General features: G+C 39.5%; 1 protein-coding gene across 1 annotated transcript; it reads left to right on the forward strand.

Moving 5' to 3' along the window:
- The first annotated feature begins 386 nt into the window (after positions 1–386).
- LOC100756114 (protein FAM111A) lies at positions 387–12856 on the forward strand. Its single transcript, XM_035441966.1, has 4 exons — positions 387–519; positions 2390–2482; positions 2903–3012; positions 7874–12856. Exons 3-4 carry the CDS (start codon positions 2932–2934, stop codon positions 9605–9607), a joined length of 1815 nt encoding a protein of 604 aa, XP_035297857.1. The 5' UTR covers positions 387–519; positions 2390–2482; positions 2903–2931; the 3' UTR covers positions 9608–12856.
- The last annotated feature ends 516 nt before the right edge of the window (positions 12857–13372 follow it).

Below are 13372 nucleotides of genomic sequence, written 5' to 3' on the forward strand. Positions count from 1 at the left end.
TTGCCAGTTGGATGTCATAAAGAAAGTCAGTACTTAGTGGCCTAGTCCCCTTACTTTCTAAAAGACAGAAATAAAATGGAGAAAAAGAAAATTGAAGAAAGCAGTAATGACATGAAACAAACAGATTTGCCAGAGTCAGTAATTTTCTAAGGGTACAGTTTCCTTTCACCCACCCTCCCACCCCCCTTTCAGGACTTCCTTGGATGCTTTCTCATTCTATGTGTCTCATGCTTTCTCAGTCTATGTGTCTGGGATATTGCTGACCTGAGTCAGGGCTGGATTGGAGTCTAACAGGTGCTGGCCCTGAGCAAGACATCAAGCAGACAGGTAAGTGCACAGGGTTCCCAGGTCCTTCCCAGGGTGGGCAGGAGCTTGGCAGCACTGGGGCCCCTAAGGCTGGAAAGGATGGGACTGGGTGCCCTTAAGCACTGAGTCAGAAGTGTGATTCACTGGGAGGACCACGAAAGTAGTTTCCAGTGACTGCTTCTTGACCCACTGTGTCCTGGAGGGAACAATATGGTGAGTTAGGAGAAGGCATCGACTGACTGTCCATCTTGCTTCTGAAAAGTCAGATCTGCCCTAGGAAATCGAAACAGAGAGAGAGAAATCGGGCAGCTAAGAAGCTTTAAGTTATCTTTAAGCTTGGTCAGGAAATGGTGGAGGAGGGAGGGTAAGAGAAAACAAACTAGAAGTAAGCAGGGCGGTGCAGAGAAGGATGTAAATGAAGAAGGGTGAGCAAAGGAGGGGGAGGGGCAAACTGGCAGGGGAGATGTAGGTGGTGGGGGCTGGAGAGGGTTGGGTTGGGGGTGGAGAGGAAAGAGTTGGAGGGGGGAGCTGGAGAAGGGACTTTTAACAGGCTCTGTTACTCAGTTACTTTAAAGAAGAAGAGAGAGCAAGCCCTTTATTAAGGTCAGTGGAATCTTAGCTTCTCTTATTACCACATAGATTGGTTTAGGATAGCTGCAAGCATTGACTGTTTTGTTATAGCATGGTTCTGTCTGAATACTGGAAAAGATAGAAAGTGAGGAAATAGATATGGAGTATTTTCTTAACCTCTTAACTCTTGCTCAAAAACTCTAGGGAACTGCAAAATTCATGTTGCTTTCTGTGTTAAGGGAAGCCCACCAGAGCCAATTGTTAATTATTTATTCCAGCTGGCTAAGACTACATTCAATTATTTGGGACCCAAGTGTAGTAGCCTCGAGCACTTAGACTAAGGGGCTTTTAAAGACAGGAACCACAGCCTGATACCTTGTTCAGCAGCTGGAAGAGGAACTTTGCATGATCAGGCAATTAACAGAAGTTAAGTTAACTGGGGTATCTTGGCCTTGGGTCCTATGGGATTCATCATCAAAGACATCAAATTGGAGTTAAACCTAAAATACAAGCAGGAATACAGGATGGAGGAACCTCTGCTCTGTCTTGCACATCCTGTCACATCCACTCACTTTCTTTTTTTCTGAGTGAGTCCATCAAATGAGTCATCAGCAGATAACAGTAATTCTCAAGTTGTCTGACTGGTGGAGTAATACATTTGTGGCCTCGGGAATCTTATAACACTTTCTAACTCTTATTTTCTTAGAATTCCCGGGGTTCTAAGAGTCCTTGGTTAAGGGTATTGATCACAGCACTAGCAATAATGTTCCCTGAGCAAACTATAGCACATAGCCATTGTCTGAAGCCTCACCTACATTTTATTTAGTAATTAGTTATTTGGGGGTGGGGGTTGTTTTGTTTTGTTTTGCTTTGAAGACAGGATTTCTCTGTGTAACAGCTTTGGCTGCCCTGGGACTCGCTTTGCAAACCACGCTGGCCTCAAACTTACAGAGATCTGCCTGCCTCTGCCTCCCAAGTGCTGGGATTAAAGGTGTGTGTCACCACCACCTCCCAACTTTCTCTGTCTTTTCTATCAGAAAATGTTCTGTTCTATGGCTAATGTGGGACTATTACTACCCTTATTAATAACAAAATTATTAATTTTTATCTCACAAAATTGCAAGAGCTGTGTGATGTATTTTCGGGAAAGTCCTTGGAATATGGCCTAGCCCATCACAGGTCTCCTCCTTGCATTCCATGAATGTATCTACGTGAATGTCCAAAAGGGTCTGCCTTATGCTGGGTATTGTCCAGATGGCGAGGTAATATAGAAACATAGATCCTTCTGATGGTATTTAGCACTAATAAAGATTTCAATGTTTAATTCTAAGTGCTTTCTTTTAGAGAGAGAGAGAGAGTAAAAGAAAGATACAGAAAAAAAAAACCCTCTTTGGATAGAAAAAAAAAAAAAAGTCCACCAAACTAAAGCAGTAATTTAAGCTATCATTTCGGATTTTTTTTTTTTTTACCAGTTCTCATTTTGATATTTTTTTCTTCTTTCTTTTGTCTTCAGGGTACTAACCAGTTCTTTGCCTACTTCTTCCTCTACGGATTTACTTAGCTTTACTATCTCCTTCCTAAAAGAAGACCAAGGCTTAACATCAAGGTAAGTAGAAAACTTGAATTCCCTAACTGCAAGCTGCTGTTTTTTATTTTGTTTTGTTTTGTTTTGTTTGTTTGTTTTTGTATTTGAATGCTGTCTCTGCTTCAGCTTCTAGGCTTGGGCATGTCATGTCTCTTGTCAGTGGTATACTTTCCTCCAAACAAAATCTAAGAAAAGCCTGCTTTTTATGGCAATTGTGGGGCTAACAAATTAGAGGTAATTTCTGTTAGAATCTTAGGATATTGCTTGGCACATAATGCTCTTTGTCTGTTGTTGGGGTGATTATGCTTGGTCAGTCAGCTAGCTGCTTCCGAACTTGGTATACTGGGGCAAACAAGGCAGGAGCTGAAGTGAGATATGGAACCAAAATGAGTCATTTCCTCTCTACAGATTCTGTCACTTACTGAATCATTTTGAAATCAGTGTTTCAGGTAAACCATCTTTAAGCTACCATGAGCTGTGAGGACAATAGGTCACAAAGGGACCTCTGTGATACAAGGAAAGACGTGAAAACCATGTCCCAGTCTTCTCAGGTATGTCTCTATACCCTGCTATGAAATAGACTTGGCCATATTTGGTCCTAGATTGCATAGTTCTTCCTGCCATGAATCTGCTTCTTTGTGTATTGTGAAATCACCCCTATTTACCTGATTTTCTATTTCAGTTCATGGAATTGGGAAAGGGTTTTGTAATCCGAGTTTAAATCATATTAAAGTAGGGAAAAAACATTGTAATTTTGCCTAAAACACCAATAATGATGGTTGTAAAAATATCAAATGCAGCCTGCTAAGGTAAACTTAGGGAAAATGAAATCAGTACTATTCTCACAGCATGGAAGTATTATGAGAATGGATGAGTTATTGAATCAGAACAACCTATGTTCTTATACTACTTGAGTTTATAAAGTGATTTTTTTTTGTATGTTGATTCTTACTGTGACCTTGTCAGGCAGATGAGGAAGACTGTGGTTATGGAGAGGAATGAGAGAAGGGAGTTGCTGGAGGGAGAACTAAAGGCTTGGGTCAGTTTTCTGATGTGAAATCAGAACTCTTTCTACTCTCCCGACTTGTTTATAAAAATGGTCCTTTTCTGTATCTGTAAAGCTCCTTGAATATATCAAGAAGGTTGGGTATTGACAGGCAATCGAGGATGCCTCTTCAAAGCCTCTGACTTGTTTCTTCTTATCCAAGTTCCATAAAGCTAGAAGACCCAAATAGCTAGAAAATCCATGTCAAACCTGGATCTGTCTCTGTCTTGCTCTATTAGAGAGCAAAAATATAATAACCACACATACTACTTCCCCTTCCCTTAAAAGTTTCAAGCCAAGCAAGACCTGTATCCCCAGCACTCTGTAAGCAGGAAGGAAAATTTCACATTCCTGCCTAATCAGAACTGTATAATGTTCCAAAAACAACAACAGCAGCAATAACTACAACATCACACACTCACAGGGAGAAGTAACTAAATTTACCCAAATGTCTTTGAATAGTTGAAAATCATTTACAGCACTCCACACAGTGTGACAAGGATACTGCTGGTGACAGCATTTAAACTGTAGACATGCTTTAGGGGAATTTCTTGGGATGGCCAGAATACATTTATGCTATCTTAAATTCTTTTTAGTCTCTAAATCAGAGAATATTAATGTTATTTGAAATGGTAACAGGTTTAATCTTTGCTATGCTCCATCATTGTTACCCTTGCTGCCAGTGTGGAGCATTGCTAGAAGATGATCCCTGACTGTTGGCTTCATTCTCATGATAACAACTTAGGTTAAAGAACCTTTCAGACACAGGAAGCAGATGCTTTCGCTTTGCACTGTTTAGATCAATCCTCCTTAATCCCCGCCATCACATTCCCTGGTTTTTGGGATATCATCCTATAAGAATGGAAATTGTGGACACAGAGTTTACAAAAGAGAATGCATGGGCCAGTGGGAGATGATTGAAAACTGAGTATTAGCATGCATACACTCAGTCCCTTTGCTGGTTATTATGTGACAATAGGAAAGAAACTCGCCAGAAAATGTTCAGTCTGTTAACATGTTTATTAAAAGGTCAGGGAGGCCTTTTCTTTCCCACCTATTGTAGGTGCAGTTTTCCATCTAGACAGTTGATCAGATCTGTCCTGCCAACTGCTCCCCAATAACCACACACTTAAGATTAACTATAATTGCTCGGTAATAGATCAGGCTTATCACTAGCTAATCTTATATTTGAAGTTAACCCATATTTCTTATCTACACTATGTTATGTGGCAGAACTTTTTTTTTTTTAATTTAGCACAGCAAGTTCATTTTGTTTCTCTTCACATCTTCTGGAGACCTCTAGACTCCTCCTCTTCTTCCCATTCTCTTTTTTTCTGCAAGTCTCACCTAATCTCTACATGTCCAGCTATTAGTCAGTCAGCTTTCTTTATTAACCTAGTTATAGTGACATATGCACACAGTGTTAAGGAATATTCCACATTTCTCCCTTTCTAACTAAAAAGGAAGTTTTTAACTCTAACATAGTAAAATTATATGCAAGAAAAGCAGTTATCAAGTAAGAATTACAGTTACAATATCCAGTCCATTTGTATTTATCAAATTAGAGAAAATACTCCATCAGCTGTCCTCTCCTGAAGAGTCTAGAGTTTGGTACCTAATTTACTTTCTGCCATGATTAGGGAGAACTGTAATGTAACTGTAACTGTCTAGTCTTCAACTCCATCAAAGACCTGAGAAGGGTATAACATGACCTGAGCAAACAGGAAGTGCAGAGCAAGCAACTTCCAAAACTATAGAGATGACAGAGACAGATGGCTGCCTGGACAGTCACCCAAAGTTCTTCCGTAAAATACATATTACATGTTTTATAGTTTTTCTAGGTCTATTTCTTGATGTATGTAGCCAGGATTTTTAGGGGGTCTTCTCCGATTAAACCTGATCCATAACAGCCTAAAATGAATCCATAGCCTCTCATTTCCCGTGGAAATAAAAACACAACCCCTCCCGCAAAACAACACACCTTTTGACTTCCATTCTTAAGTCAAGGTATTTTTAGAATATCTAGGTTGATTTAATCTAGCAGTTTTAATAATCCAGTGTGTTTTAGCAACTGTCATTCCTTCATTAACCATCAGAAAATCTAAAGATAACCCAGACTCTCTGTGTATTTCCTGTCTTTACATGGCAGTAATTTTATTTTACTCCCTTTAAAGGACTTTACTATTCTTACACAATTTTTTTATGCTATGACTGTATATAAATCCTCTTTTCTCTCTCAAGCCTATGTATATTTTTAAACATACCATAACACATTTAAAGTTTTTTTTTCTTTTTTTCTGTCAGGATCTGTATTTACTGAGCACCTGTATTGTTCTTTGATTGCATGAGACGAATCCTTTTTTTCGGGGGTGGGAGGACAGGAGAGTCGAGACAGGGTTTCTCTGTGTCTTTGGAGGCTAAACTGGAACTAGCTCTTGTAGATCAGGCTGGTCTTGAACTCACAGATATCCACCTGCCTCTGCCTCCTGAATGTGTGCACCACCACAGCCCCACCGAATCTTAAACTGCTATGTTAGTCGCTAGCATGGCTCAGTTTAGCTCATGCTTTGACACATGGCATTGACGACTGGCTCCTCTTCCCTTGGTTCCCTGAGAACTTAGCCTCATAGCAGAGGTACCAGCGGGAGCCACATTTATTGCTCCAGCTCTGGGAAGTTTTTGAGTCCACAGTGCCACAGAGGAGCACTGCACCTGATACTCATAGATCCCCATTTAAGCATTTGGTAGCAGGGCCTCTTATAAGGGCTGCACCATGTTTGCCAGTAGCAATGAGCCAGGAAGCTGCCTCTTAAAAGAGCTGAGCCTCTTTTTTCTGCTAGCATTATGTCTCACTGAGAAAAAAAAAATGGTTATTTTATCAGGATGTAATTTTGTGTGTTTAGAATTTTTTAATTAAGCTTTGTTAGGTCTTATGTGGGAATTCCAGCCCCATATTGGAAAATCATTTGTAGGTGGACTTTTATTTCCCACCAGTCAGTTCGCAAATAACCACACAAAGACTTACTTTAAATATTCAGCTGATAGCTTAGTTTGTCACTAACTAGTTCTCATAACTTAAATTAACCCACATCTCTTGTCTATGGTCGGCCACGTGGTAGTACCTTTTTTTTTTTTTAACACAGCAGGCTTATTTTGTTAGTCTCCATGTCTCCTCTTCTCTTTCACACTCTCTTTTGTCTGCCAGCCCCACCTAAACTCTTCCTGTCTATCGACTGGCCAGTCAGCTTCTTAATTAAACCAATCACAATGACATAGATTCAGACAGTGCAAAGGAATATCCCACATAGGACTTAGGTATTGATGTAATGTCAGAAATGGTAAATTCTTGCATGTTAGATGCTGGATGAATCAAGGTATCTATTACCAAAATTAACTATTTTTATGAGCAAATAATTAATTAATTTTTTTTTACTGCTAGCATTGAATACCTGGTACTAGATCACTACAATGTACTGTTTCTGAATTTGAGATTTGTAAACTAAAAATTATAAAGCCTAGGATGGCAAGGTGTCTCTAAAATCCCAGCACTAGAAGACATAAGCAAGACAACCATATGCTTGAGGCCAACAGGAACTAACTGAAGAGTTCTGGGGAGGCCTTGGTTACATAATGAAACCCTATGACATAAAAACAATAACAAATAAACAAATGAATACAATTGCCAGGGCAATATACCACTGTGCTTGTCAAAGATGATATTTATATTGTTTAAAACAATAAGCAAGACCTAAAATACTCCATCAGGAAGTTAATGGATTTAAAACATCTGGATAACACTTGTATCTTCCCCCATATTGGTTGGGAAATGTACCATATGCAATGTAAGGTGATGGGGAATGTTCTTCTGTGTATATGTTTGTCTTATTGGTTGATGAATAAAGCACTGTTGGCCAATAGAGAAGCAAAATAGGTGGGACTAGGAAAGGAAGAGGACTCTGGGAAATGTAGGCACAGTCAGTCACCATGTAGGATAAGAGAGGAGTAAAAGGTCCAGACCCTTTCTCCAGTAAGAGAAGACCACGTGGAAATACTTAGATTATTAGGGATGGGCTAATAATTTAGACAGAACTAGCCAATAAGAAGCCATATCCAGTGGCCAACAGTTTCAAAATTAATATAGCATCTCAGTGTTCATTTGGGGCTGATGTGGCTCTAGGACCAGGCTGGTGGGAGGTGTGCTCGTGACAGTGAGGAGATTTTCTGACTGATTTTTATAAGAATCTGAGCTTGTATTTTGGAGCCCAAGTTAAACTCTGGTTATCTCTACTCACCGGTCTCTTGAGGTTGGTACTGAGTTTCCCATAGGAATCCTGTGAATTGTACACTATCTACCATTTATTTTTTAGGTCCCCAAAGAAGAGCAGAGTGATTGCAACGTTGATAAAATTAAGGAAGAATTTAGAAAAAGAGCAAGTGACAAAACCAACACAAATGATGAATGGGCATTTTCACCTAAGAAATGTCGGCAAGATCAGACCACTTTCCCAAATCAGACAATTAGCATCACCTTAGATGGAAATCATAAGAAAAATGAAAAAATGAAATACAAACTCACACATAGGAAGACAGATAGCTTATATGTAGCACTCAACACTCTCAAGGCTGTGAAGAAAGAGATAGAATATCATCAGGGCAAAGAGATGCTGGTGTGTGGCATAAAAGGAATTGAAGGGTACATAAACCCTGCCATGCCCCTTTACTGTTTTCCAGAAGGCTGCCATGTGCTCATTACATTCTCTCAAACTGAAAGTGAGCAGAGAGAAGATAAGCAAGTGTTTGGTTCTCAGGAGCAGCTGTGTGCAGACTGCATCAAATTTTACATCCATGCCCTTGGGAAGAAGAATGAAAGGATTCTCAAGTGTAGAGAACTTCACCAAGATGGGAACAAACTCTGTGTCTATGGTTTCAATGGAGAGATCATTAAGGACACTCTGAGGAAGGATGGCAGGTTTCTTTTTGCAGAGAGTGATCACTGGAAGCTCATTAGTGACCTGGACACCATCATAGAAAACACCCAGCCAGTGGATGAGTTAGAGGGCAAGCTCTTTCAGGTCGAGGTGGAGAGGAGAACATGTCCTCAGGCAGCAGACTCCACTGATTTAGAGAAGCCGTCTTACTGGGAGTTAAAAGCACACATTGTGAATGAGTATCCAACCTTGAAGAGAGAATGTGAAAAACTCAGAGCATACATCAAGGAAGAAAGTGAAAAACAAAGTAAGAAAACTTCCTCATTTGAAATGCATAAAGCAAACTTCAGGAAATTGACAAAAAACTCCACCCCAACTAAAGTACTCAAACTTCTTTCACAGTTCAGTGACTCAGTTGGGCTCATAGTTTGGAACAACAATGGAAATGAAGGCTATGCCACCTGCTTCGTTTTTACAGGATTGTATGTTTTTACTTGTATGCATGTGATAAATGACATGGTGGGGAAAGGCGTAGAGCAAAGTAAGTGGGCAGAAAAAGTTAGTCAATGTGCAAAAGTCACTTTTGATTATGAAGAGTTCCTGGCAAGTGAAGATAACTGCTTTTCCATTGAATCTTGGTTTGAGATATACGATGAAACTCTTGACTACGCTGTCTTAAAACTGGAAGAAAATGGACAACATGAACCTGCAGGGCTATATAATGGAATAGCTCCTGTGCCATCTAGTGGATTGATTTATATTATTGGTTATCCTGATAGAAAACAGAAGTTTAGTGATGGCTGTATCGTGATTTCTCAAGATCAGCACATTCAGGAAGGAGAGGAAGTGGGTGGCAGTAATCCCACACAGTATATCTATATGTACACCCAGAGAAGTTTCCAAGAAACAGTCCGTGAACTTGATGTGGCTACCTGTGACAACATTTTTTATTGTGGGTCTTCAGGATCTCCTGTATTCGATTCTAAAGGGTCACTGATAGCCATGCACACTGCTGGCTTCATTTGTGAGTATGAAAGTGGGGTTTCCAGTATCGTAGAGTTTGGCTGTGCTATAGAATCCATACTTACTCATATTAAGACAAAGCATACAAAGTGGTATGATGAGGAATGTGTAAATCAGCAGGATGTAGAAATGAATAGCCTAGATTTTTGAGGACTGGGGAGAATTTAGTCTGTTTTCTTTTTCCTTTTTAAAGAAGAAGATTTCTATTCATTGAAAGTCTCACACATTTATACAACATATATTGATCATATCATCTACTCCCATCTTCTTTCAACTCTTGTAGCACCCCATCTCTATCTCACTTTCATGTTTTTTTTAGTATTAATAATTGAGCCCAATTAGCACTGCACATATGCATGTAATTATGTGGCCACCTACTGGGACATGAACACCTTATAAGCAGCCTTTTTCCCAAAGAAACGTGACATTCCTTGCATCAGCGGCCATCATCTGTCAGTAGCTCCTCAGCAATGGATAGTGTCCTGAAGGCCCCACTTCATCCTTGAAGGAATTTTGATTGATTTGTTCAGGTAGCCATAGCTTCGGTGAGTAGATGCCTGCAACATCCGGTCACGTCTATAAGTCAGCATTCCAAGGCTCTCCTTTCCTTCTTCTGGTTCTTTTGTTCCCCCTTGTCCATGAAGGTCCCTGAGGTTATCAGGGTTGATACAGATGACCCAGCCACAACTGAACACTCACAGTTATTTATACTCAACACTTGAATGTTTTTATAAATCTTCTCTAATCAATGTTGAGTATGGCACAAATCGCCCCATGGCTGTAGCCAATTTTCTGCTTTTTCAAAATATAAGATGTCCATTAATTCTTTAAAAAATGTTAGGCATGCATTTAATGTATTTTGATCATATCGGCCTTTCTGTTCCTCTTCCTAACTTCTCCCCATAACTCCTCCCAGATCTACCCCACCCAACTTAATATTCTTATTTTTGTTTTTAAAGTAACATGAGTCCAATTTGTGCTTCCCATATACTGACATGTGTTGGGGCATATACCAAGGCATGGTTGAACTATCAGAGCCCAGAACCAACAACTGCAGAAAGGGTGGGAGGTCCTAAGTCCCTTCACTACCTGTTTCAACTGAAAATCAGATGGTAATTCCTACTCCTATAATTAAACCTACTTAAAGACCTTGTGCTTTTATTTGGAGTTCATTAGCTTATTCCAAATGTCCCATTATTTTGTTCCCAGATTCCACCCACATTTATATTTAATTATCATGTTGCTTTTAGGTTCCTGAAGGCTGTGACAGCCTTCTGGAGCTGCTGGTTTTGATAGCCCTGACAGGAAGAGCACTGGGCAGGCAGTTTTTAGGATGCCCCTCTATTGAAGTTTACCTGATGATTTTTTTTTTGTCGTTATTGTTGGTTTTTAAGACAGGATTTCCTCTGTGTAGCTTTGGATTCTGTCCTGGAACTTGCTCTGTAGACCAGGCTGGCCTCAAACTCACAGAGATCTGTCTGCCCCTCTCTCCTGAATTCTGGGATAAAGGTGTGTGCCTCCACCTCCTGGCTACCTGATGGTTTTCTGATGACTAGACTGAGGTGTGAGTTCCAAGGAGGCCAATCACAGTCAGGTATCATTGTCTCACTATCACATCCAAGGTTCATTTGTCCACATGATTCATGCCTACTATTATTGACTCAGTTACCTGGCTGAAGTGGTATTTGCAAGGTTTCTCCATTGTGAAGGTATACCACTTCTCCTCTTTCCACTTCCTGTATGGCACCCATGGGAAGGAAGTCACTATGCACAGTCCCTGTTTAAGGAGTGTGGACTATGTTTCTCCTTCCTGGAGTAGGTAATCCTGGAGTATCTACATAATCCCTCAAGATGACTCTGCAATGGGAATTTCTTTCTTCCTATTCACTTACTCATTCAGTTATTCAGGAATCTCAGAAAAGTCATAGAAACTGTGCTCCACTGCCCTATGCACACGTGTCCCCCCCCCCCGCCCCAGCTTCTCCTCACTTGTGTGCATACATGCCTACCTTGAGGAATGCACCAGACCTAACAAAATGCACACCTCTTTGCTGGAATTTGAATCCAGTGCTAAGCATGTCTGTAGTACTGAATCCCCCTACTGGCCCCCAAAAATTCTGAATAGTATATTCTTTTCTTTTGTATTTGTATCTACCTGACTCATGGGAGGAGTACTCTCCATTTTAAAAATACTACATTAGAATAAAGCAAAGAAATGTGTAATAACCCAAATAGATAGGTAGGTAGATGGATAGATCTATGAATATTTGCATACATAACCATTTGTATCAACAATAATTATCTACAGAATTATCATGGATTCCACCAAACGTGATTCATAACCACATAGGCCATTTCTGACTCTTCTCAGTGCATCTCTATTAATTCTCATTACAACTGTGGGAAATATGGATCTTACCATAGCTCAGTCATTTAGTTAATTGATTAATAAGAGTATAGATAGACAAATATAGACATTATACATACATACAAGTATAGATACATAGATAATAGCTACATAGATAATTACATAGATGCATAGGTGATAGAAACATAGGTAGAAATATACATGATGATATACATAAACACATAAATAATATGTGTATAGAAAAAGACATACATATAGGCCTATAGATAAATAGCTGATATAGATAAACAAATGCATAGATATAAATCCAGATACATAAATTCATAGATAAATATTATAAAAACATGGAGATAGATATTTGTAGCTACATGGATATATGCCTAAAGATATAGATGATATATACAGAGCAATACATGGCAAAACTGATTGTTTTTCTGTACTTGAATGAGAGATAACATTTCATCAGTTAAATAATGTGCTCCTGTGCAATTCCTTTTGCTTCAATCTGACATATGCCATTATCTTCTAAAGTTGAGACAGGGCTTCCACCCACCCTATAGATACCATACACACATTGGGTAAGATTCTTTAAACATTTGGCCTGGTTACACAAAAAATAAAGGTATTCCACATTCATGCTGTCCTTTGAGTTCCTGAATGATTTCATAAATCTGTTTAAGGTTCACAGTGTGACATTTATTGGATTTAGCAGATGTTCAATGTCTTACATCTACTGGAGTATCTATGGAGTACTTGGGCTGTCCTGTCAAGTTCCTGCTCTTTCCTTTCCTCTTCCTGAATGCTGGCAATCATCTTTCTTCTATGGTCCTCATAGTTCTACCTTCTCTAGAATGTCACATTTCAAGACTGCCAATACCCCACTGAAGTTGCTTGCACACATAGCTCATCTCAAGTCATTACTGTATAGTAATATATGATACATAGATTTGCTGTAATTTGTTTATTTACTTTCTTTTTCAAGAGATTTTTGTTGCTTCCAGTGTTCAGTGACTATGAATAAAAGTGCTACAAACCTCTGTGTTTTGGTTTTTGTACAACACACATTTTCAACACTCTGGGCCAAATACCAAGCAAGCAAAGAGTATAATTGGAGTCTATACTAGGACAATGTTTAGCTTTGTAAAAATCTGCCAAATTCTCCCAAAGTAATTACTATTTTGCATATTTCAGCAATAACAAATGAGAGAGGGACTATCCCCCAACCCCAACATATGGTATCATCTGGTTCTGTGCTGTGGTTTATTTGATTTGGATTTGAGGCACACCACAGGGAAGGCGGGAGGTCTTCTGGGGATTACAAGATTTGTTAAAGAAGTTGATAGAAATGGGTTAATAACTAAGACAGCCAGCCAGTAAGAAGCCCTAGTCGTTGGCCAACAGATTAATAATTAATATAACATCCTTGTGTGTTTATTTGGGGCTGAGGTGGCAGCAGGACCTGGCGGGAAAGTAACTCCAGCAACAGGACACCTTCATCTTCAGCATGATAACGACATATTTGGGACCTAGAGAGTTGGCTCAGTAGC

The sequence above is a fragment of the Cricetulus griseus genome, chromosome 3, assembly GCF_003668045.3.
Source record: "Cricetulus griseus strain 17A/GY chromosome 3, alternate assembly CriGri-PICRH-1.0, whole genome shotgun sequence".
Classification (NCBI taxonomy): Eukaryota; Metazoa; Chordata; class Mammalia; order Rodentia; family Cricetidae; genus Cricetulus; species Cricetulus griseus.

Coding starts and splice junctions, on each gene's coding strand:
- LOC100756114 (XM_035441966.1), top strand. CDS start 2,932: ATGAGCTGTGAGGACAATAGGTCACAAAGGGACCTCTGTGATACAAGG. Junction 3,013..7,873: donor CCATGTCCCAGTCTTCTCAG/GTATGTCTCTAT, acceptor TTTATTTTTTAG/GTCCCCAAAGAAGAGCAGAG.